This window comes from Equus przewalskii, unplaced genomic scaffold, assembly GCF_037783145.1.
Source record: "Equus przewalskii isolate Varuska unplaced genomic scaffold, EquPr2 ChrUn-13, whole genome shotgun sequence".
Lineage (NCBI taxonomy): Eukaryota > Metazoa > Chordata > Mammalia > Perissodactyla > Equidae > Equus > Equus przewalskii.
The window spans coordinates 4,817,134-4,844,139 of NW_027228750.1; the positions used below are offsets into that span (position 1 = coordinate 4,817,134).

At 35.7% G+C, this 27,006-nt stretch overlaps 1 protein-coding gene across 7 annotated transcripts in view; it reads right to left on the reverse strand.

Annotated features, from left to right (window-relative positions):
* The window catches only part of SYCP1 (synaptonemal complex protein 1), a 129,991-nt gene that overhangs the window by 98,412 nt on the left and 4,573 nt on the right, over window positions 1-27,006 (reverse strand). For all 7 annotated transcript variants that reach the window (XM_070607629.1, XM_070607633.1, XM_070607630.1 and 4 more), the window contains 5 exons: window positions 24,192-24,265; window positions 14,298-14,356; window positions 12,688-12,757; window positions 12,023-12,096; window positions 9,573-9,681 (listed from right to left, as the gene is read on the reverse strand). In XM_070607629.1, the coding sequence (XP_070463730.1) occupies window positions 9,573-9,681; window positions 12,023-12,096; window positions 12,688-12,757; window positions 14,298-14,356; window positions 24,192-24,265 (386 nt within the window). The remainder of the gene's footprint in view (window positions 1-9,572; window positions 9,682-12,022; window positions 12,097-12,687; window positions 12,758-14,297; window positions 14,357-24,191; window positions 24,266-27,006) is intronic.

Sequence of the window (27,006 nt, forward strand, 5' to 3'; positions counted from 1 at the left end):
GGAAATAAGTACATACTTATCAATAGCTACTTTAAATGTCAATGAACTAAATGCTCCAATCAAAAGACACAGGGTTGCTGACTGGATAGAAAAACAAGACCCACATATGCTGCATCCAAGAGACATACTTCAGACCTAAGGACACTCACAAACAGAAAGTGAAGGGATGGAAAACTATATGCCATGCAAATGTCAATGAAAAGAAAGCTGGGGTAGCAATACTTGTATTAGACAAAATAGACTTTAAAACAAAAACTGTAACAAGAGACAGAGAAGGGCACTACATAATGATAAAGGAAACAATCAACAAGAGGATATAACACTTGTAAATATCTATGCACCCAACATAGGAGTACCCAAATAGATAAAGCAATTATCAACAGACATAAAAGGAGAAATAGACAGTAACATAATAATAGTAGGGGACTTTAACACTCTACTTACACCAGTGGATAGATCATACAAACAGAAGATCAATAAGGAAACACTGGCCTTGAATGACACGTTAGACCAGATGGACTTAGTAGATATATACAGAACATTCCATCCAAAAACTACAGAATACACATTCTTTCCAAATGCACATGGAACATTCTCCAGGATAGATGACATATTAGGCCACAAAACAAGTCTCAATAAATTTAAGAGGACTGAAATTATACCAAGCATCTTTTCTGACCACAACAGTATGAAACAAGAAATCAACTACAAGAAGAAAATTGGAAAAGCCACAAAAATGTGGTGATTAAACAAAATGCTACTGAATAGCAATTGGGTCAATGAAGAAATCAAAAAATGCCTGGAGACAAATGAAAATGAAAATAAAACATGCCAAAATTTATTGGATACAGCAAAAGCAGTTCTAAGAGGGAAGTTTATAGCAATACAGGCCTACCTCAACAAACAATAAAAGTCTAAAATAAACAATTTAACAGTGCACCTAAAGGAACTTTGAAAAAGAAGAACAAACAAGCCCAAATCAGTAGGAGGAAGGAACTAATAAAAACCACAGTAGAAATAAATGAAATAGAGACTAAAAAAACTAGAAAAAATGATTGAAACTAAAGACTGGTTTTTGAAAAGATAAACAAAATTGGGAAACCTTTAGCTAGACTCACCAAGGAAAAAGAAAGGCTCAAATAAATAAAATCAGAAATCAAAGAGTAGAAATTACAACAGACACCTCAGAATACAAAAGATTATAAGAGGGGGCTGGCCCAGTAGCACAGTGGTTAAGTTCACACGTTCTGCTTCAGTGGCCCAGGGTTCATCGGTGCAGGTCCCAGGTGCGGGCCTACCCACCGCTTGCCAAGCCATGCTGGGGCAGGCATCCCAGATATAAGGTAGAGGAAGATGGGCATGGATGTTAGCTCAGGGCCAGTCTTCCTCAGGAGAAAAACAGGAAGATTGGCAGCAGATGTTAGCTCAAGGCTAATCTTCCTCAAGAAAACAAAAAATATTATAAAAGAACACTACAGAAAAGCAATATGCCAACAAATCAGATAATCTAGAAGAAATGAATAAATTCTTAGAATCATACAACTTGCCAAAACTGAATCAAGAAGAGATAGAGAATTTGAATAGACCAATCACCAGTAAGGAGATTGAAACAGTAATCGAAAACCTCCCAAAAAATAAAAGTCCAGGACCAGATGGCCTCTCTTGTGAATTCTACCAAACATTCAAAGAAGACTTAACACCTATCCTTCTCAAACTCTTTCAAAAAATTGAAGAAGAAGGGAAGCTTCCTAACTCATCCTATGAGGCCAACATTATTACCCTGATACCAAAACCAGACAAGGACAACACAAAAAAATAAAATTTAAGGCCAATATTACTGATGAACATTGATGCAAAAATCCTCAACAAAATACTAGCAAATTGAATACAACAATACATTAAAAAGATCATACCCCAATGATCAAGTGGGATTTATTCCAGGGATGCAGGACAGTTCAACATCTGCAAACCAATCAACCTGATACACCACATTAACAAAATGAAGAATAAAAATCACATGATCATCTCAATAGATGCAGAGAAAGCATTTGACAAGATCCAACATCCATTTATGCTAAAAACTCAATAAAATTCCTATAGAAGGCAAGTACCTCAACATAATAAAAACCATATATGACAAACCCACCGCTAATATCATACTCAAGGGAGAAAAACTGAAAACTATCCAACTAAGAACGTGAACCAGACAAGATGCCCACATTGGCCACTCTTATTTAACATAGTATTAGAGTCCTAACCAGACGAATCAGCCAAGAAAAAGAAATAAAAGGGATCTAAATTGGAAAGGAAGTGAAACTGTCACTATTTGCAGATGACATGATTTTATCTATAGAAAACCCTAAAGAATCCACTAAAAACTTTTAGAAATAATAAATGAATATGGTAAAGTTGCAAGATACAAAATCAATACATAAAAATCAGCTGCATTTCTACACCCTAATAACAAAGTAGTAGAAAGAGAAATTAAGAATACAATCCCATTTACAATTGCAACAAAAAGAATAAAATACCTAGAGATAAATTTAACCAAAGAGGTGAAAGGCCTGTACACTGAAAACTATAAGACATTATTGAAAGAAATTGAAGACTACATAAAGAAATGGAAAGATATTCCATGTTCATGGGTCGGAAGACTAAAAATAGTCAAAATATCCATACTATCTAAAGCAATCTACAGATTCAATGCACTCCCAATCAAAATCTCAATGACATTGTTCTCAGAAATAGAAAAAGAATCTTAAAATTTAAATGGGACAACAAAAGACCCTGAATAGCCAAAGCAATCCTGAGAAAAAAGAACAAAGCTGGAGGTATCACAATCCCTGACTTCAAAACATACTACAAAGCTATAGTAATCAAAACAGCATGGTACTAGCACAAAAACAGACAAACAGATGATGGATCAGAATTGAAAGCCCAGAAATAAAACCATACAACTATGGACAGTTAATCTTTGACAAAGGAGCCAAGAACATACAAAGGCGAAAGGAAAGTCTCTTCAATAAATAGTGTTGGGAAAACTGGACAGCTACATGCAAAAGAATGAAAGTAGACCATTATCTTGCACCATACACAAAAATTAACTCTAAATGGATTAAAGAGTTGAATGTAAGAACTGAAACCATAAAAATCCTAGAAGAAAATATAGGCAGTACACTCTTGGACATTGGTCTTACCCACATCTTTTCGAATTCCATGTCTACTCAGGTAAGGGAAACAAAAGAAAAAGTTAACAAATGGGACTACATCAGACAAAAGCTCCTGCAAAGCAAAGGAAAGCATCAAAAAAATGGAAAGACAACCCGCCAAATGGGAGAAAATATTTTCAAATCATTTATCAGACACAATGTTGATTTCCAAAGTATACAAAGAACTCACACAACTCAACAACAAACAACCAACCAATCAAAAAATGGGCAAAGGATATGAACAGACATTTTTCCAAGGAAGATATACAGATGGCCAACAGACTCATGAAAAATGGTCAACATGACTAATCATTAGGGGAATGCAAAACAAAACTACAATGATATATCACCTAACACCAGGCAAAATGGCTATAATTACCAAGACAAAAAACAACAAAGGTTGGAGAGGATGTGGAGAAAAGGGAACGCTCAGACACTGCTGGTGGGAATACAAACTGTTGCAGTCACTATGGAAAACAGTACGGAGATTCCTCAAAAAACTAAAAATAGAAATACCATAGGACCCAGCTATCCCACTACTGAGTATCTACCCACATAACTTGAAATCAACAATCCAAAGTAACATATGTACCCCTATATTCATTGCAATACTATTCACAATAGCCAAGACATGGAAACAATCTAAGTGCCCATGGACTGATGATTGGATAAAGAAGATGTGGTGTGTGTGTGTATATATATATATATATATACACACACACACACAATGGAATACTACTCACACATCTCAACAACAAAAAAACTAACAACCCAATTAAAAAATGGCCAAAAGATCTAAACAGACATTTTCCCAAAGAAGATATACAGATGGCTAACAGACACATGAAAAGATGCTCAACAACACTAATTATTAGGGAAATGCAAATCAAAACTACAATGAGATATCACCTCACACCCGTCAGAATGGCTATAATTAACAAGACAAGAAATAAGTGTTGGAGAGTATGTGGAGAAAAGGGAACTCTCATACACTGCTGGTGGGAGTGCAAACTGGTGCAGCCACTATGGAAAACAGTATGGAGATTCCTCAAAAAATTAAGAATAGAACTACCATACGATCCAGCCATCCCACTATTGGGTATTTATCCAAAAAGCATGAAAACACGAATGCATAAAGATATATGCACCCCTATGCTCATTACAGCCTTAATCACAATTACTTCACTAGTAAATTCTACCAAACATTGAGGGAAGAAATAATGCAAACCACACTCAACCTTTTCCAGAATATGCAACATGAGAAAACACTTCCAAACTCATTTTTGAGGCCAGTATATACTTAATATTAAAATCTGATAAAGTATGACAAAGAAAAATTATAAACCAATCTAATTTATGAACATGGATGCAAAAGTCTACAAAAAACCTTAATCAAGCAATATATAAAAATGAATGAAACAATACACACAAATAATAATAAAAGTAGATTTATAACCAGGGATAAAAAGTTGTTTGACAGTAGAAAATTAGGTTTAACACTAGAAAATAACATTAGAAAATAATCACTAATAAATTAAAGGAGAAAAATCATATGACAATCTCAATATATGCCCCAAAACGGCATTTGATAAGTCAATATGCATTCATTATTATAAAACTTCTTGACATATTAGAAACAGATAGTAATTCTCTTCCAGAAAGCAGGAATGCAATAATAAATAATTGCATTCCAGGCAACTAGCTTTATGCCTGGCACAGAATAGAAGGGGGATTACTAAAAGTTGAATGGATAAATGAATGAGTAATGGTTTAAAAGTGCAATACAGAGGCAAAAGAAAGTTTGCAATTGCCTTCCAACTCCATTGTACATGGAATATGGGACAATGTGTAGCCTCCATTCAAAAGGATAGAAGAGGAAGCAGAGAAATCTCAAGTTTTGTTAAAACCAGAAGGTAAAGAAAACTTGTATTAATAGGCTGAGGGAGAAAGAAACTTTACATACTACATAGAAAGAGCAAGGTTGCAAAGGAGAAGACAGGAGGTTAAAACAGGGTGAAAAGCCAATTTTAATTTGAGAATGAAAGAAAGCAATAGGTTTTAATCAAGGATGACTGATATATAGACTCACGGAAAAAACCAAACTCCCTCCAAACAGAATTCTATTTAAAAGTATAGTATTCTTTATACATGAGAGAGAAAATAAATATTCAGAACTTTCTCCCCTTAAATTTTTTCTTAAATCTTTGATGGCTGATACTCTTTAGCAAGCAACAAGTATTGGCAAGTGACAAAAAATAGGCAATAACAAGCAAACATCAAGAAGAAAAAAATCAGTTGAACATGATTAATTTCAGTGGACAGCTTCAGGCAGAATGGAGTAGTTCATAACAGACCAACTCTCCTGCTGAAAACAGCTAGAAAAGACAGAAGCAAATTCAAACAGAAAGGACTAAAGAGGTTAAGATTCCTAAGAAAGAACTGATAGGTGAACTGATAAAGTGCAGCTGACATTTGCTGACTCTGGGCGTTAGCAAGAGGCCTGAATGCTGTCTTGGCCTTTGCAGAGGGCTGCTGCTGGGGAATAGAAAAACCTGTGTAGTTTTAGGGGTCTCAAAGATCTGGAGAAACAAAATTGGAGACCTGAAAAACCTCATATACCTGGCTATTTCCCTTCATTTGGCTCAGCCTCTAATTGGATTAAAGTAATCAGCCCACCACACTCCCAATTTCTCCCTAGCAAATAAAAGACATCCTCTGGAGCCTCCAACTTTTTTACAATGTGTCAAAAATTACTGGGCACACCAAAAGATAAAAACAAATCACCAGAAAGCAAGACCAAAAAGAAACAGAAAGTAAAATGATAGTTACCAGGGGCTGGGAGGAGGAGGGAATGGTGAGTTACTGCTTAATGGGTACAGAGTTTCAGTTTTGCAAGATGAAAAGAGTTCTGGAGGTGGATGGTGGTAACAGTTGCACAACAATGTGAATATATCTAATGCCATTGAACTGTACACTTAAAAATGGTTAAGATGGTAAATTTTATGTTATGTGTATTTTATCACAATTTTTAAAAAAGAAATGAGAAACAGACCAACAAGTGAGCCAGATACTGAAGTAAAAAGAGACTAGTTATAAAATATAAATGATTAATATATTCAAAAAAGATGAAAATGTGATTTTTTTTTTCCTTTGGTGAGGAAGACTGTCCCTGAGCCAACATCCATGCCAATCTTCCTCCACTCTGTACATGGGATGCTGCCACAGCATGGCTTGATGAGCAGTGGGTAGGTCCACATCTGGGATCCGAACCCCGGGCCCTCAAAGCAGAGTGCACAAACCTAAACACTACACCACTGGGCTGGCCCGAAAATGTGATTTTTAAAAGAGCTCGATTTCACCAGAGAATTGGAATCTTAAAAACAGCAATGAAACGGAAATTTTAGAAAGAAAAAAATATGATTAATCTAAAGTTAAGAATTCAGTAGGTAGATTTAAAAGCAAATTAGACACAGCAGAAGGCAGGATTAGGTAACAGGTCAATAAAAGACATCCAAACTAAAACAAAGACAAAAACAAATGGAAGATACATACATATGGGAAACAATGAAAAGTAATTTGAATACATTTCAGTGGTTATGAGTCTGCAGAATCACAAAGAATTAGTCATTTATTATCAATAAGTGGTTTCCAGTTTATACGATAGGATTAAACATTCATTCATTCATCCTAACAACTACTGGACTCCTATTACATACATAGCAATTTGCTGGGCACTAGAGTTACAAAGATATTTAATGAGACACAGTCTCTGCCCTCAAGACACTCTTGGTCACAGGAGACAGATGAGTAATACTTAAACCATTCTTAAGAAGAAGGAGTTCAAGATTGGTGGTTGCCAGAGGGGAGGGTGGTTGGGGGATAGGTAAAATGGGTGAAGGGGTAAAGAGGTACAAACTTCCAGTTATAAAATAAATAAGTCATGTATTATGGGGATGTAATGTACAGGATGGTGACTACTGTCAATAATATTGCAGTGCTGGGGCCGGCCTGGTGGCGCAGCGGTTAAGTTCGCACGTTCCGCTTCTCGGCGGCCCGGGGTTCGCTGGTTCGGATCCCGGGTGCGGACATGGCACTGCTTGGCAGCCATGCTGTGGTAGGTGTCCCATGTATAAACTAGAGGAAGATGGGCACGGATGTTAGCTCAGGGCCAGGCTTCCTCAGCAAAAAGAGGAGGACTGGCAGTAGTTAGCTGAGGGCTAATCTTCCTCAAAAAAAAAATAATAATATTGCAGTGCATTTTTGAAAGTTGCTAAGAGAGTAAATCTTGAAAGTTCCCATCACAAGAAAAAAAATGTATAATTTGTATGGTGATGGATGGTAACTAGACTTACTACTGTGGTGATCATTTCACAGTGTATACAAATATCAAATCATTATATTGTACACCTGAAACTAATATAATGTTATATGTCAATTGCACCTCAATGTAAAAAAAAATTTTTTTAAAGAATAAGGAGTTCACTAGAATTTAGCCAACAGATTTGGAGTGGAGGTAGGAGGCTCATTTTGGGTAGAGAAAGTAGCCAAAAGCATGATGGTGAGATAGGAAGAACATAAAAGGTAGGAGAAGTTAAACAATTTCAATATAACTGAAATACATGATATAGTAATGACAGTAAGGTAAAATGAGCAAGCACAGGTTTGCAGGAACTAGATAATTACTTGCCATGTGTAGAACAGAGAATGTTTTCAAGAGAAAATGAGAAATCCCACAAGATACGTATGATGGTCTGAAAGCTACACTGTGTTTCACAAAGTATGTTATGCCTTCCAAGTGCCCTGCCACTGAACAAGTTTGAAAAATATTCAAACTCAACAATAAAAAAAACAAACAACCCAATTTAAAAATGGGCAGAGGATTTGAAAAGACATTTTTCCAAAGAAGATATACAGATGGCCAACAGGCACATGAAAAGATGTTCAACATCACTAATTATTAGGCAAACGCAAATCAAAACTACAATGAGATATCACCTCAAGCCCATCAGAATGGCTACTACCAAAAAGACAAGAAATAGGAAGTGTTAGGATGTGAAGAAAAGGGAACCCTTATACACTGCTGGTGGGAATGTAAACTGGTGCAGCCACTATGGAAAACAACATCGAGATTCCTCAAAAAATTAAGAATAGAACTACCATGTGATCCAGCCATTCCACTGCTGGGTATTTATCCAAAGAACATGAAAACACGAATGCATAAAGATATACACACCCCTATGCTCACTGCAGCCTTAATCACAATAGGCAAGACTTGTAAACAACTTAAGTGCCCAATATCGGATGAATGGATAAAGAAGATGTGGTGAGTATATATATATAATGAAACACTACCCAGCCATAAAAAAGATGAAATCTTGCCATTTCTAACAACATGGATGGACCCTGAGGGTACTATGCTAAGTGAAATAAATCAGATGGAGAAAGACAAATACCGTATGATTTCACTTACATGTGGAAGATAAACATATAGATACAGAGAACAGATTGGTAGTTACAGAGGGGGAAGAGGGTTCTGAGGAGAGCAACAAGGGTAAAGGGGCACATGTGTACCGTGATGAATGGTAACTAGACTTTCAGTGGGGATACACAATGTAGTCTATACAGAAGGTGAAATATAATGATGTATATCTGAAATTTATACAATGTTATAAATCATTACCTCAATAAAAATGAATTAAATAAATATTCAATAATAAGATAGTCTAAACAAAATATGACATTCAAGGTTCTTCATAATCTGATCGAAACATTCTTTCCAATCTCATCAACCAGAGTTCTCCAAGATATAGACACACTAATCAGTGTTTCAAATATACCCTAACTTTCACACTTCCATGACTTGCACAAGCCATTTCTCCTGCCTACACTCTCTCCTCCAATTCACTGGCTAGGGCACCCTTTAATTATCTAAGGTCTAGTTCAACAAACAATTTTTCCCTAATGCCTTCCCAAATGTCTTGCTCCTGGAATAATTAATAATCCCCCCAATAGTGCTCCCATAGTATTCACTTATAAAATATGTAGAGTGCCTAATACATGCTAGGCTCTGTTCTAGGCACTTGGAATGCATCAGTGAACAAAAAAAAGACAAATATCCTTGTTTTCACTAAAACTTCGCTGAAACTTGAGGAAGAAACTTTGGAAAAGGGAAAAGAAGAGCATAGGTACTTTGAAAAATCTCCTTAAGAAACTCTATTATGCCCTCCTCCAACTGGGCCAATCCAGGTTGAGATTTACAGCACCAGAAAGCATTACAACAAAATTGTAATCAAAGCCAAAATTTAAAGCACAACAAGAGGAATAATAAGACACAGTGTTATACGTTCTTATATAAATTATTACTTGTCTTTTCCTCTAGTCGATTAATTTTATCTCTGGATTCCTCTAGCAGAAATGTTAAATTTTTCATCTTATCTTCTTTTTCAGTGCTCTGAATCAACAGCAGTGATACCTAAAATGAAATATTTCAATAATATGTTATAGATATAAAAAATTAAATATGATACCATAGCATTTATCATCACCTACAATTATTTTATGCACTTGCTTATATACTTTTCAGCTGGCTGTGCCTTGGCATTTAGTACATGCTTGCACAATAAATATTTACTGAATGAATGAATGAACAAACTAATAATGATATACCCAATATTATAGTATGCATTTTAAGTTATTACTGAGAAGATTATATAATGAAATCTACTGGTGCATTTATTCCATAAATATTATTGAGCACCTCCTCCATTCCAGAAATGATAATAAGCATTGAGTATACAAAGATGAGGGAACTCACCTTTAAGAAACTCATAGCCTAGACTGGAAGACAAACAACTATACTTAAACGTTATCAGTAATAGGACAAAAATGTTAGAGCAATCAGGAAAGGAGAACCTAATCAGTCTTGGGGGATATAATCAAAAATAACTTCTTCTCAGAGAACTGAATCAAGTCTTGATTAACAAGGAGAAGTTAATCAGGCAAACATGGGAAAGTAAGAATTCTACACATACAAGAACACAAAAGATCAAGAAATCATGCTTCATTCAGAGAACTGAAAATATTCAGATAGCTAGAATACAGAATGCATGTGAAGAAAAGGTAGAAGATATATAGATAAGCTGAAGACTTGCAGATTTAAGATGGCAGAGAGACCTCTCTGCCCTATTTTCATCTCCAAATCACCCAAAAAATAACCAGGAAAACAGCAAAGACAGACTTCATCTTCCATGAAACCAGAGGACTTCCATAATCCAAACCACAATATGTAAAGAGGGAAAGCAGTTGAACGGAATGGAAAATGATTTACCATAGGAAAGCAAGGTCAAACCTAAGAGCCTGCACAGAGAAGATACTAATGAGAAGCAAGATAACTCAACCCCAAAGAACCCCAGAATGTTTCAAGAATTAGAGGCAACAGACACTGTGGAAAGTAGGTATGAAACAGGAGACTAAGTACAAGAAGACTATTTGGAAATCTGTAAAAAGAGTAGTAAGACCTGCCTAGGGCCACTTAACCCTCCTATCCTGGCCTCTGCTCCCTGATACACAATGTAGTCAGAGAACCAACCCTACTCCATCTTTGCAAGAGACACAGGCATAGTCAAATTCAAAAAGAGAATCTCTAAACCTGGGGGTATTCCAGGCACAGGGAGGAGTTGGGATGAAGGATATAATTGAAAAGTCAGCATATGGAATGGTGAGACTTCTGTCCTTCCTATCCTGCCAACCCAGCTCCAAAATGCCATCAGCCGAGTTTATATTCCCAGGCAGGAATTTGGAGAACACCAGAAAAAAAGTTCTACAAATAATGACATTTAGGAGTCCCAGCAAAAACACTAGCTGGCCATGCCATCATTTCACAGAGAACTCCAACAATCTGTAAGCTCTGTCCATGTACTCAGAACTCCAATGAGCCTCTTAGCGCTTCATCCTACTTTTATGTTCTTTATATTAAGCACAATTTTAACTTTTAAAAAGACTTCTTTCAGAAATCTGGTTTAAAAATTTAGTTAAAATACAGAAAATTGTTAATGCTTTCAAAAGATCTAAGCATAACAAATTAGAATTCTATCATTTAGCCAGAACTTAAAGAAAACTCTAAGTATCCTCTCTGCACTTTCAATTAACTTTTGTTACTATTGTTTAAGTAGATATCCTTGTTATCTACCATTATAAGGTATCTTGTGGCAAATCAGGGAAGAAAAACTCTGAAAAAACAGAGGGAAAAAGATAGTGCTTTCCATTTGGGAAGCAGAAGGCATGAAACTGATAAAGTTGACATAATAACAACCTGAAACCAACAGTCTTGTGAATGTCAAACAACACAGAGTCACCATCTTCAAGTCTTCCATTATGTGACATTAATAGAAAGAAGCAAAACAACGTTTTAGTTCCCCTTCACTGGTGTCATGGATATTATATTTCAAAATAAACTGCAAAATGTGGGTTTAGTGGCCAATGATCATCATCTTTACCTTTTATGAGGTTTTGTCTGAACAAAAGTTCTCATGAAATAATATATTTTTGCAGCAATGCCCTATTACTCAGTAATATAAATACTGTAGAAGATTCACTGATTTTAAAAAAGGGGCTATCATTCAGTGTCTGCATATTTGAGTCAATGGAAATTAATTCTGCTAGGCAAAAAGCTAAATATTTGGATACGTATTATATTAAAATTCTCTCATAGAAATTTATCGTGCAGTTGGAAAATATCAGTTTCTTTTGAAATTTTAAGTATTTTATGAATTAGCAAATACAAAGAATACAGAGAGTTGATTTTTAAAAAACACCTGCTTTTCCTTGTCATTTACTTCCTTCTTGTATTCTTCTTCAAGGTGTTGGATTTTTTCATAATCTTCCTTTACTTTAAAAATAAAACAAATATACTTTAGTATCTTAACATAATTGTATAACAAACAAAATTTAAAGTTTCTGATATTTTATATCACCTCATTTGTCTAGATATTAAACCCCAAAAGTTTCTAACAAGCTAAAACAACTGTTTTCTCACTGCTTTGTTTACTAAATTAGTGAATTTAAATAATATCAGTTATAATAACTTAAGAAAATTCTATAATTTTTATAATAGTACACATATAAAAGTTTTTTATAACACACTAATCTGAAATAACAGATTTTAAATATATAGTTATTTTAACATGCAACTTTACCTAGAAATGTAAAAATAAGACCAAATCACACTTCTAAAAAATTAAACACAAACCACGCTAAATTTGATTTCAGGGAAAATGTAGCTTTGAAGGCAAAAAAGTATTTTTAACATATGTCAATTCTCTGCCATATTCCACCAAATTTTGAGGGGCTTACAAAACTACATACAATACAAAATTTAAAATAGTTGAGGCATCAAGCTGAAGGGATGAAAACATTAACAGAATCTAATAAAAATATAAACAGAAGAAGAGTAATATAAAATATTAAATAGGATCCCTACATTTAAAATGCATTTCCAATCTGGAATTCTCAGCTTGCACACGAAGTTCCTCAAAAGCTATTATCATTTTCTGAAAAATAAAGTGTAACTTTTAAGAATCACGCTTAGACTTTTTATTTTTTTTTTTTTGTCGTTTTTTTTTGTTTGTTTGTTTGTTTTGATTTTGGAGGAAGATTAGCCCTCAGCTAACTACTGCCAGTCCTCCTCTTTTTGCTGAGGAAGCCTGGCTCTGAGCTAACATCCGTGCCCATCTTCCTCTAGTTTATACGTGGCACGCCTACCACAGCATGGCTGCCAAGCAGTGCCATGTCCGCACCCGGGATCCGAACCAGCGAACCCCGGGCCGCCGAGAAGCGGAACGTGCGAACTTAACTGCTGTGCCACCGGGCCGGCCCCGACGCTTAGACTTTTTAAATAGTTTTCTTCAAACTATGAAAATTTAATAAATTTGTTTTATGTGATCATTAGATTTAAAACCACATCTAATGAATAATGAAAACCATATAACTTCTAATAATTAAATAATTTGTTAAAAATGTATTGAGTGCCTATTTTGTTAGCTTCCCAGATGCTTAAAGGCGCTGGAGACATGTTATATAATACTAAACATCAGTAAAATGATCGTTGGTACTCTAGTCACTCACTTAATATCCCATATCAAAATTTGCAATTTTATATTTATTTTTGCTTACTTATTTAATTTCTGTCTTCTCCACTAGAGTGTAACTTCTGTGAGGCCTCTCCCCTTAAGAGTCCAAATTACACTTCTATCATCTGGCAGCATGAGTTCATTCAACATTCAACAAATCTTGATTTGCAAAATTGGATGAACTCATTTATTTGTTCAGTAAATAGTTACTGAATGTCTCTTATGTGCCAGGCACTCTTTTAGGCACTTAGGATATAAATCAAAGTCCTCACCCTACTGGAACTAACTTACATTCCAGTGTAAAAAGAATACATACACACACATGCTTATGTATACCAAATAAATGTCATGCAGGTTTAAGTGCTCTTCAGAAAAGTTAAATGAGGCGAAGAGACAGAAAATAACTGAATAGAAAGATATTTTAGATAAAGTAGTAAGGGGAGTAATAAAGCAGAATGAAGCTAAGGAGTTTGCATAAGATCTTGGACAACAAAGTTCTACACAGAGTGAACAAGTTCAAAGAACCAACATAGGAAAGAGCTTAGCAAGTTTGAGAGACATAAAAAAGAAAAGAGCAACTACCGCAGAGAAACAAAGTAGAGAATGATAGGGGGTGAGATATGAAAGGTAAGTAGGAAGGAGACACAGAATAATAGTACTTTGTATGTTTTTCAAATTAATGGTTATATGTCATAATGTACTAGTCTCTGACACAGAGTTAATATATATTTGACAAAATAAGTTAAATGGTGTCACTAACATGTAAATTCAAAAGCTACTAAATAACAAAACATTAACACTCACAGTATAGAACCTTGGGAATTTTGTTGGTGATATAATCATATGTCAACAAATAAATAATAATCCCTTTAGCAAGAACAGTCGTCTGCATCTTTGTACTATCACTCTACTTTGCTTAGAAATGCCTGTTTAAAATATTCAAATTTTAAGTATCACTTACCTCAATGTTATTATTCAGATCCACATAAACTTGCCTAGTTTCTTCCCGTTCATATTCATCTGTTATTAACATAAAATATTTTAAAATTAAATTTTAAAATAATTATGATGCCAACAAGATACTACTCAAAATGCCTCAAGAAAATATTAAAATATTTAAAATTCTGTGTGAGTCAAAGGCACTGGTATATCTTTTGAGTCTTTTAAAGTTACATCAAAAGCAGTTTCATAGTAAGGAATGGTTGTACTTCACTATATCAACCTCAAAAGCTTGGTGCTGTTCTATTATTTCTAATATCCTTTTATGGAATCACTATCCATGAATTTATTGAAGCTTTGTAAAATACATTTATAGTTTTAGCCTTTACAGTGAGTAGGGATTTGACAGCTATTCTATAAAGTATTTTTCCTTTATATATTGAAGATTCATGTTACACATGAAAGGCAAAGCTCATTCTTGTTGTGTATTACTTCATTTCCGAGGAGGCAGAAAGGAAGATAAACTTCAAGAAAGGAAGAGCAAGGTTAACAATATGTGTGACCCCAAAGAGAAATTCCCTATGAATCCTCTTTGATCTTCTTTTCTTCTTTTTTTTTTCTCCTTTTGGACTTAGGAACACTTATATTTTATCATCTAACTTTTAGGTTTTTTACCTGAGCAATGATTCCCTCTAGCAATGATTGCCTCAAGCCTTCAGTAAAATCAGTAAAACTTAGTATTGGTGATAGTGCTGTGAGAATTAAGATACAAGGCAGTAAAAGAAAATGTGGCTGTCCCTTCATCATTCCCCCAAATGAGGCCAGCATCATAGAAACCTCACCAAATTGGAGGAGGGTACTAGTCCCAGATTCTCAGTAACAAGCTGCAAAACAAGAGAATAACAACTATGATAGATTCAAATGTCTATAAGGAGTCAAATAACCAAAGAGAGGGTACATGAACTGACTTTAGAAGAATACAAGTATCCTGAACCCCTCAAACATACTAGAGAATGCTCTGGACTTATCATAGCACATGGAACAGGAGCTGAACTATTTTTATTTGAATATTAAAGAGCTGGAAAATTTAAGGAAATAGAGGCTAGAACACAGCATTTCAACAGAAAGATAGTTCATACTTCTCGCTCCATCTATTCTTTGTCTCATATTCATCACCTAACACAATTAGCAACAAACCTCTATTCCTCAGAAACTATCTGTGCCAAAGAATTGCATTCTATTGCCAACATCTTCAATCTTCCCACCACCAGCACCATCACTAATACTTCTAAAATTTCCTCCAGCCATTCTTTCAACAGGCATGTACTGGAAATCAAATAAATAAAACTATAGAAAAGAAAATACACCAATATAGATGTACTTTACAGTTATCAGAAGCAAGTCACTACAGGTGGCACAGAGAAGGAACTCTGGTAGCAGAGTGTTCTAATGTGGTGATATAATATTGTAAAAAATATAAGCCTACCTTTTTAGTTTTTCTTCTTGATATTTATCTGTCTATCTATCTATTTCCCTACCCCTCACCTCACTCCCTTTTCCCTCCTTCCTTCCCTCTCTCCCTACCTCCCTCTCTTTTCTTCTCTCTGTGTTTGTGTGTGTGTGTGTATGTTTGTGTGTGTCTCTCTCACACACTCACATACACACACACTCTCTCTCTCTCTCTCTTTCTCTGTCTCTCTTACTTCGCCCCAATTTGGGCAACTAGATCTTGTAATATCTATTGCCTTAAAGAAGAGACGATTCAATTAAAAGCCAAGAAAAAGTCTTTGAGTTTCAAAAGTCCAATGCTGGGGTTAAGGGAAGAATTCAGTACATAAACAAGTAATAGATTTGAAAACTATATGAATCAGAACAAAACTTCCCATCCTCTAGGCATAAGAAATATTCACTAGTTTGTAGGGAAGACGCCTTTAAAAGAGGAAGCTGAGAGAGCTTGTTAGATTCTGGCAGATACTTAAGAAGTGGTTCTGTAGCCCCCTACACCCACCAGGCTAAGCCTCAGGGTTGGAGACCACAGACATCCCAGATAGTTTGGGCAAACCAAGAGCAGAGTGGGACTGTGCTTTTTTTTTTCTTCAGTAGGGCTCTAGGAAGATGTAGAAGAAATGGCTATGAAATATATCTAGACAGACGGGACTGTAAACAGCTTCACTGTTTCCCTTGTCTCAACACTGTGTGCATCTGAGCACGGTGAGATAAAGCACAAAGAACCAGCAGACCTGAATGGGCCCTGAGGACAGGTATGAGGGATAACTCAGCAACAATCCACGTGGACTAATAACTAAATACCAACTGAAATGAGGAAAGTCTCAATGGACAGACGACTGAGAAATAAATGTCACTCTCTACCACATGATACTATGTAGGCACCCCCAAATTTAGATACAACCCCAGGGAAAGGGAGGAAATTCCCAAATTTACTGAGATTAAATTTCTTCCATGCCAGCAGAATCAAGCCTTTAGGATATTAAAAAATTATGATTTCTAACATTCTAAGATATAAAAATTCTGTGCATGCTTGAGTTTATTGATTAAAATTACTCAGAATCATGGTATTCTACGAAATTTATCAGAGTACCAGAAAACCAGGCAGGCAGGACAAAAGGAAGATGCAGTCATCATACGCAGACCTATGCAAGGAGAAAACTTTAACTGCTCAGTGACCTGCCATACAATTGTAAATATGAAAAGAGGATTCAACCACTAACCCAGCGGGGAGGTAAATTAGGACCAAAGTCAGTTTATCACCTAGTTTAGTTAGTCTGGATAGTTCTTGCCTTTTTCAGTGATGTATATGGTGAGAAAACCTAAATGAGGCCAATGAAAAAATACTGCAAAACGAAGGAAAAAGAACACCGTGAAAGATGTTAAAAGTAACAGCCTCTCTCTGAAAATGAACTCCAGAGAATCCAAATGAAAACCATTCAGTGTTCTCAACAGAACTAAGAAAATATGACCGCAATGAACAGGCCACAACAGAAATACAAAAAATAGGATGAATAAAACAGAAAAATAAATGAGAAGGAAAGGGGCAATGGATTAGTTAATGAGAGACTGCAAGGGAACTGCAGGTTAGAGGCAGGATAGGACAGAATTGATACTTCAAAAGTCAAATTGGAAATACAGGAAACAAACATATAGAAAGAGAGAAGAAAACAAATATTAAAACAATTAGAAGAAGAACAGAGGGCCAAGAAACAAATAATAAGTATTACCCAAACAGAAATAAGATAAAGTGGCCAAAGAGATCATAAAGCTTTCCTGGACTAAAGAAACACTGGTGCACATAGATTGAAATGGTTGTACTGACAAAACTGTGAATTATAAGGATCAAGAAAATGCTACACTCCTGACAAGGGGAAAAATATACACACATACATACACATACTACATATATAGGCAGATCTAGGTATAGATAGATGGAACTGTGATCATCCCCATTTCACAGAGGAAAGTGTGACACAGAAAAATTATGTTATTTGCCAGGATCCCAAAACTAGTAAGTGGTGCATGATTAAAATACAGGTCTGCCTGATGAAATCCAATAGAGATAAATACAAAGAATTCTATTTGGATCCAAAAATCTAAATGCACGTGCAAAAAATGAAGTAAAAAAAGTTAAATATTTTAATTAATAGTAAATTCAATAAACCTATAATACAATGTGACTGTCAAATAAGTTGACTTTAGAGTTATTAATGACACCTACAATTAGACTATAAACAATCTTTTACACAGGTCAAGTTACACATTAGATTACCTTACACAGATCTGGACTCCTAAATATAACAAAGATGTTCAACAGATCAACCAAAATAACAAAAGCACTGAAAAATCTTGAAATGTCTAGGCTAAAGAAGACAAGATTCAAAAAGGACAAGTAGAGGGGGCTGGCCCCATGGCCGAGTGGTTAAGTTCACGCGCTCCACTGCAGGCGGCCCAGTGTTTCGTTGGTTCGAATCCTGGGCGCGGACATGGCATTGCTCATCAAACCATGCTGAGGCAGCGTCCCACATGCCACAACTAGAAGGACCCACAGCGAAGAATATACAACCATGTACAGGGGGACTTTGGGGAGAAAAAGGGAAAAAAAATAAAATCTTTAAAAAAAAAAAAGGACAAGTAGCATCTTTAAAGATCTAAAGAGATAGTACATAAAAAATGGCCTAGACTTTTTCTGTATGCCCCAAGGAGAAAAATTACAATAAGAAGAGAGAAACTACACAGAGATTTCAGCTCACTATAAAATAAGAGCTGTCCTTAAATGACAATCTTGAGGTTAGTGAGTTTCCATCACTGAACATATTCAAACAAAGGAAAGACTACCACTTGGTAGACATTCTGTAAAGGAAATTAAAGCAATGGAAATGTAAGTAAACTACCAAAGCTTTAAAGTCCTCTTCAATACTAAGTAATTTAGGTTAGGAGGTAAGGCTACAAAAAAAGTTTATGTAGTACTTTAAATGACAGGCTAAAGAGTTCTAATATAATTCTGTGTGCAACAAACAGCCATTTAAAGAGGGTTTTTTTCAAGATACATTTAAGAACAGATTCGTTTTTGTTTATGCACTAACTTATTTATTTATTGCTACCATTTTCACAGACACTGTGCAAAGTGTTGAATATACTGAGTCAAATAAGACATGATCTTTTGCCCTCAAGCTTACAGTGAGACATCGGGTATGTAGCAGGCACTCAATAAACATTTGTTGAATTTACAAATACATGATAAAGATATACTAAGAGTACTAAGTGAAAGAAGAGGAACATCTAAATCAGACTGCAACACTGGGGAATATTTCCCAAGGGCAATAATATTTATTCTGAGTTTTGAAGGACAAATGGGAGTTAACAAGATGAAGAAGGAAGGAGGATCAGCCAATAAAAGAAACAATATATGCAAAAGCTCAGAAGCATAATCTGTTTAGGGAATAACAAGTAGTTCTCCATGAGCTTGCAGGGGCCGGGGACAGGGCACATATGGGGAACATTTGGCAAGGTAGAGGGAAGTGGCAAACATCATACTATCCTGAAAATTATGAAAAGCCATTGAAGGAATTAGACAGACATGATTTGATCTATATTTTGTAAAAGCATCAGGGACTCTGTTTTCTGGTAACGGCTAAGTGATTCAGACCAACCATCCTCTTGAAGACAATTAAAAACCTGGAGGAACTTTTTTTAATTATTAGAAGAATCAAAAGGTCTAAAAGGATGACAAATCATCACGCCAAAAATACGTTGAAATCTATAACTTAAAAAAGTTAAACCAACTTCCAGTGGCAGTCAAGATGAAGTAAGTCCACTATAGCCTTTCTCTCCCATTGATTATAACTAAAAACTCTGAATGAAATGCATAAAGCAACTACTTGAGGACTCTGAAAAGTAAGCAAAAGCACACAGATTGGGAAGAAAAGTAAAATCTTGAAGAAGTGACCCATGTAAAGGTGAGTTTTCTATTTGTTCAGTTTTTTTCCTAGCATTAACCAAAGTAAGGCCCCAGTGGAACTGTAACAATAAGCATGAGCAGCAAAAGGAAATCCTGATTTTTTTTTCTCTCGTAGCCCTGCCCCAAGGGTGGCCCCAGTAGTAGAGCTACAGCAGCCATGACAGCAAGGACAGACAAAACCCCAAGAGAAACTCCATATTTCTGTCCAAAGGACAGGGAAAAAGGGCCCCTGTAAGGCAGAGAATGAGGGGGCAATCCTAGAGAGAGCTGGAGAACGGGATTACCTAATTCATGTGTATGAACTGGCACAAGTCCCACGGGGAAAAGGGAGAATGTGCATATATAGGACAGACTCAAAGCAAATATAGCAAAGGCTTTGAAAACTGAATTCCAATAGAAATTATAATCCAAATCCAAGAACTAATCTTGATTGGAGCATACATGAAACAGACTCAGAGCAGCATAGCAAAGGCTTTGAAAACTGAACTAATATTAGAACCCCAGCACACAAAAGAGAAGATAGAACTTGTGGTCTGACCCTGAGTTGACTATCTGCTAAAAAGTAAACAAATAAACAAACATTCTCCAGGAGATTTTAACAGGACCCAGAATCCCACAACATAATATTCAAAACGTCCCAGATATAACCCAGAATTGTTCAACATTCAAAGAACTAGGAAAATGTGACATGATCCTAAGTTTCAAGCAAACAAACAAAGATAACAAAGTACACAATGAGATAAACAAAAACTAGAATCTACAGAACAACAAAGCACAAAAACAGACACCAAGGGATTCCAGATATTGGCATTACTGGACACAAACTTTAATAAAACCATGTTTACTATGTTCATGGAGATAAAAAGCTGGTTTAAAAATTTCAGCAAGAAACTTGACACTCTAAAAAGTGACACTACAGATACTTTAAAAACAAGCTAATATTTACAGAAGCAGAAAGTGCAATAACAGAAATTAAGACTTCAACTAATGAATTTAAAAACAGATTAAAAATAGGTAGAGAATTAGTGAACTGGAAGAGAGGCTAGAAGAAATTATCCTGAATGGAGCACAATGAGAAAAAAGATGAAAAATACAGGGGTTCGGCCCCTTGCCCAAGTGGTTAAGTTCCCACACTCACTTCTGTGGCCCAGGGTTTTGCCGGTTCGGATCCTGGGCGAGGACATGGCACCACTCATCAGGCCATGCTGAGGTGGTGTGCCACATGCCACAACCAGAAGGACCCACAACTAAAATATACACCTATGTACTGGGGGGATTTGGGGAGAAAAAGAAAAAAGAAAAAAAGAAGAAGACTGGCAACACTTGTTAGCTCAGGTGCCAATCTTTAAAAAAAGAAAGAAAAATACATAGAGGGTGAGAAATATCAAAGATACAGCAGAGTAGCCTTATAGCTATGACTTGAAAAGATTAAACAGGCTCTCATCTAAAGGACTTTGCACTTGCTGTTTCCTCTGCCTGAAATATTCATTCCCAAAATAGCTATATGACTCACTCCCTCAACTTATTCAGGTCCTTAATCAAATACCACTTAATCCGAAAAACTCCCCCAACTACCCTATCTCAAAATAGTGTCTCCTTAGGCAGTTATCATCACCCAACATGTATTTTATTTATTCATTTATTGTCCTTGTCCCTCCACTAGAATAGCATACTCCATAAGAGCAGAAACTTTGTTCACTGCTGTTTTTCCTTAGCATCCAGAACATTTCATAACACATAGTAGACACATAAAAATGTTGAATGTGGGGCTGGCCCACTGGTGTAGTGGTTAAGTTCATGAGCTCTGCTTCAGTGGCCAGGGGTTCACGGGTTGAGATCCTGGGCACGAACCTAGCACCACTCATCAAGCCATGCTGTGGCAGTGTCCCACATAAAATAGAGGAAGACTGGCACAGGTGTTAGCTCAGCAACAGTCTTCTTCAAGCAAAAAGAGGAAGTATGGCAACAGATGTTAGCTCAGGGCCAATCTTCCTCACAAAAGAAAAAAAATGTTGAATGAATAAATAAAAGGGAGAGGAAATGACAATGACAAAAAGAAAGACTTAAGGAAAGAATCTGCATGGAGTTTACACTAATAACAAGGTAAGGATTAAGATTTTTTTTAAGAAAATCTACATGTCACATCAAGATACACTCTTTAGTTCATTTAAGAGATCACCTAAAAAATATTTAAAAAGTCTTCAAATCTCTTCCACCATCTGATCTCTGACTTAGCTTAAAATTGAACAGAGGAAAGAACTTGCAGCCTTGTCTCTCCAGTCTGGGTTACTTTCTGTGAGGCAGTCAATATACTATCCCTCCACCTCTACCCGTATACTTTTCACCACTTTTTATATCTAGACAGAAAAGCTAATTTTTATGCATTTAGCTAGGCATTACGCTAAGTGAAATAAGTCAGACCAAGAAAGACAAATACCACGTGATCTCTCTTACATGTGGAACCTAAAAAAACAAACAAACAAAAAAACCAACAACAAAAAAAAACAAGTTCACAGATAGAGAACAGATTAGTGGTTGCCAGATGCAAGGGCTGGAAGTTGGGAGAAGGAGGTCAAAAGGTTAAAAAAGAAAAAGTGGACATTGCTTTTGCTCTATACACCTTCTCTGCCCTTCTTCCTTCCCACAACAAAGTAAAATAACTATTTTTTAATTTCTCTAACTTCAGTAAAAATACATAAACTCCTCTTTCTTACTTTGTCAACTCTGATTTCTTACTTTGTAAGTTAAGGATATTAAAAGCCCTACACTTCTTTCCACCTCTCCTCCTCTCCTTCTGTCTCTCAAGTATAATCAGCTATGCTTTTTGCTTTGCATTTCCAAGATTGATAACATTCTGTTTTGTAACTATTATTAAGTCTGCCATGATTTGTCTATAGCTTTACTCTAAAAGTTAAAAATCAATAAACAAAATAGACTTGAATAAACAAAAAAAATATGTTCTTGAATAGGAAGACTCAACGTCTAATAAAGATCTTTCCTTCATAAGTAAGTTTATAAATGTAATGTAATAAAATAAAAATACTATGAGACTTTTTTTCTGGAGCTAGACAAGTTGATTATGAAGTCCACTTGGAGGAAAATACAAGTAGGAATAGCTAGAAAAACTCTGAGAAGAAGAGCAGTGCGGCTGGGTTGAGGGCCTAGACCTACTAGATATTAAAGCACATGACAAAGCTTCTCTAAGCAAAAAAAAAAAAAAAAAGCCTATGTCTAATTTGCCAGTCTCTCCTGATTGAGGAGGCTATGTGTTCCACATGGAGCATCTACTACTAAAAAAAGAAAAGGGAAAGAAGAGCTAATCTTGAAAATTGAAAGTTGAATGAACAGGATGTAGTGGAGGAGCTGGTGGTGATGCAATACATTCTGGAAGGTATATATAGTTCCAAAAGCAAAGTACTATAGGCAGGGACCAAGAACAAAAAACCTAGCCATAGTGCATACCAGAAATAATAATAATAATAATAATTAACATTTATTGAGCACTTTGCACTGTTCTAAGTATTTTTTATTTATTGACTGATTCTCAAAACAACACTAGAGATATTTTATTAATTAATAAACAGAGGGCCAGAGAGGTTGTATAACTTCTGCAAATTATTCAAAGTCAAGCAGATAGCAACTCAAAGTTTGAATTTGAACACAGGATAACTCTTAAGCCCAACCACTTAAACAGTAAACTGTGTGATATCAATTAAAATTTTTAGCTAAGAAAAACAGGGGCTATCCTGTAAAAGCAGGTAAACTTCTTGAATCTATCTATTCTTCCAACAGATTCTTGGCAGAAACAAAGCAGAGCTAGTATCAAATTGATGACAAAGATAAAAACTATTTTTTTGAAAATCAGACTTTTGTTTTTCATCAAAATGAAAAAAAAATCCCACTTTACAATTAAAATCAAAATATGCAGAAAATAAAAACAGGTACTTTAATATACACACCACAACCTTACAAGAATATTTTAAAACAATGTTTCTTTAGGAGAAATTTGAGAATTCTATTTGGATTGGAAATAAACATTGCACCATATTCTTAAGTACTATGCCTTCAGCATAGCCCTCCACTGGTATTTTCTATTATGAACACGGCTATATATCATATTCTTGATTCAATTTTCTGGTTGTTCCGGACAGAAGAGTAGGTTAGTCTCAAGATCACACTTTAACAGAAATAAGAACTAACTATAAATGCCAAGCATATATCTTTTGAAATACATCATCTTTCAAAAAGCTTTGAGCTTTCAAAGCTCAAATAACTGAGAATCTAGTTTCTACTTATAGAAAGAAATGGTATGAGGCACATATAACTTGTTAAATCAAAATTGGTTCCAAAAAGTGAAAAGACAATTTCTTCCCTCTCTACCTCCACCATTAAAATAATAAACAGTAATAAATTGATAAAATCCCATAAAACAAAAAAGATATTTACATTTTTTTGTCTTGTCTGCAGATCTGGCACAAGTTTCTTTGAGTAGATTACATAAATGCCTTGTAGCGTTATTCCTGAAACAAAGGAAAGAGTTTGCCTAAGCAAATTCTGATCTCAAAGAAAAATCATATATAAAAGTTATAAAACATATTGTTACGATTTTTAAAGAATTTCTTAAAACATTATATTTTGTATATATCACATATCACTCATAAATGACTATATGAAGAAAAACTGGTTGATTCTACTATTAGCAAAGATGATCTAGTAACTGCTTCCCTTTATTTATTTATTTATTTTTTTGAGGAAGATTAGCCCTGAGCTAGCATCTGCTGCCAATCCTCCTCTTTTTGCTGAGGAAGACTGGCCCCGAGCTAACATCCATGCCCATCTTCCTCTACTTTATATGTGGGACACCTACCACAGCACAGCTTGCCAAGCGGTGCCATGTCCGCACCCGGGATCCAAACCGGTGAACCCCAGGCCACCAAAGCAGAATGTGTGTACTTAACTGCTGCGTCACCAGGCTGGCCCCTGCCTCTCTTTAAATGTAAAAGGGACACCTCCTTAACAAGCTTCTACCCAAACAGCTATCAATAACCTTTCAGCAAACACTTCCAGATTTGCCTAATGGAAAAAAAAATGAGAAAAGAAAGTTGGGTTTTTCATTTACTAATTACCCCAGAAATATTCTAGCTGTCTTACCTTCAAAACATAAAACAGGTAATTTTCTGACTAGCCATTCATTACATGTACAAAAAGACCTCTGATCATCAATAGATGCAGAGAAATCATTTGACAAAATTCAACATCCGTTTATAATAAAAACTTTCAACAAAGTGGGTGTAAAGGGAATATACTTCAACACAATAAAGGCTATATATGATAAGCCCACAGTAATATCATACTTACGGTGAAAAGCTGAAAGCTTTTCCTCTAAGATCAGGAACAAAACAAGGATGCCCACTTTCACCACTTTTATTCAACATAGTATTGGAAGTTCTAGCCAGAACAATTAGGGAAGAAAAAGAAATAAAAAATATCTAGGGGCCGGCCCCGTGGCCAAGTGGTTAAGTCTGCATGCTCCACTTCAGCGGCCCAGGGTTTCGCTGGTTCGGATCTAGGGCGCGGACATGGCACCACTCATCAGGCCATGCTGAGGCGGCATCCCACATGCCACAACTAGAAGGACCCATAACTAAAATATACAACTATGTACTGGGGGGATTTGGGGAGAAAAAGCAGAAAGAAAAAAAAGAAAACAATCTCATTTACAGTTGCATAAAAAAGAATAAAATACTAGAAAAAAATTCAAGCAAGGAGGTGAAAGATATGTATGCTGAAAACTACAAGACACTGATAAAAGAAACTGTAGAATACACAAATAAATGGAAAGATATTCCATGCTCATGGACTGGAAGAATTAATACTGTTAAAATCTCCATACTACCCAAAGTAGTCTATAGATTCAATGCAATCCTTATCAAATTTTCAACGGCATTTGTCACAGAAAAAGAAGAAACAATATTAAAATTTGTATGGAATCAGAAAGTACCCCAATCTTTGAGAAAGAAGAAAAAAGCTGGAGGCATCACACCTCCTGATTTCAAACTATATTACAAAGATACAGTAATCAAAAAAATATGGTATCGGGCCGGCCCAGAGGCGCAGCGGTTAAGTTCACACATTCTGCTTCGGTGGCCCGGAGTTCACAGGTTCCGATCCCAGGTGCGGATATGGCGCCACTTGTCAAGCCACACTGTGGCAGGCGTCCCACATATAAAGTAGAGGAAGATGGGCACGGATGTTAGCTCAGGGCCAGTCTTCCTCAGCAAAAAGAGGAGGATTGGCAGATGTTAGTTCAGGGCTAGTCTTCCTAAAAAAAATTCTATACTATACTATACTACACTATAGTATGTAACTAAACTTAATAGTCACGGTATTCACAAAAACTCAAGTGTTTATTAGTGGAGGCAGTAGCAATTCTAAGAAAGCTCACAAGTTATCAAATACTGGTATTAGGGCTATAGTAGGCATTACATCTGTCTTATAAGATACCATAGGAACTCAATCACATGCCCATCTAAAAATGTCAAGTATCAAACATACAGCAGACACCCAATGTTAGAACCTTCCTCCTCCCTCTCCCTTCCCCTTATAACCAAACCTCACTTAAGGAGGGAAAAAATTAAAGTGTAACATTTAAATTTTATCTGGAAAGTCATAGGTTGTCTTTCAATTGGGCTAAAACAATCCATTGAAATAGCAGTTTTCAGTTATCAGCAACCTCACTTACAAGATGATAGGCCTTCTAGAACCGTATTTAGCATAACGTTTAACTTAAAGCAAGTAGGAATAAATAAATTTGCCATTCTACATGGACCACCCATACATTACATTCTAACTATTCAATATTTACTTGGCAGATGAATTAAACAATTACATTTTTCTATTAAAATCTGCATGATATAATCTGAATGAGGCGATAAAGGTATAAAATAAGGTTTAGCTATTGGCTAGAACAAAGGAAAGGAAAAGGCAAAGATAATACTAAAGTTTTAAGCCAAAATTATTGGAAGAATCTTTGGGCCACTGGCAAAAACAGGAACTTGAGAGTGAAAATTAGCTTAGAACTAAGTTGAGTCCTATTTTACAAGTGTTGCACCTAAAACAGAAAGGTAGACAATATACACAGGCAGTTGTAGATATAGGATTATCAGGTACCTTTTTTGGCACCAAGAAACAGTCCCTCCTGCCCGACATTTTGAAAAGTGAGAAGGTGTTAGTCAGTGACTACAGTCTGCCAAATGCAAGA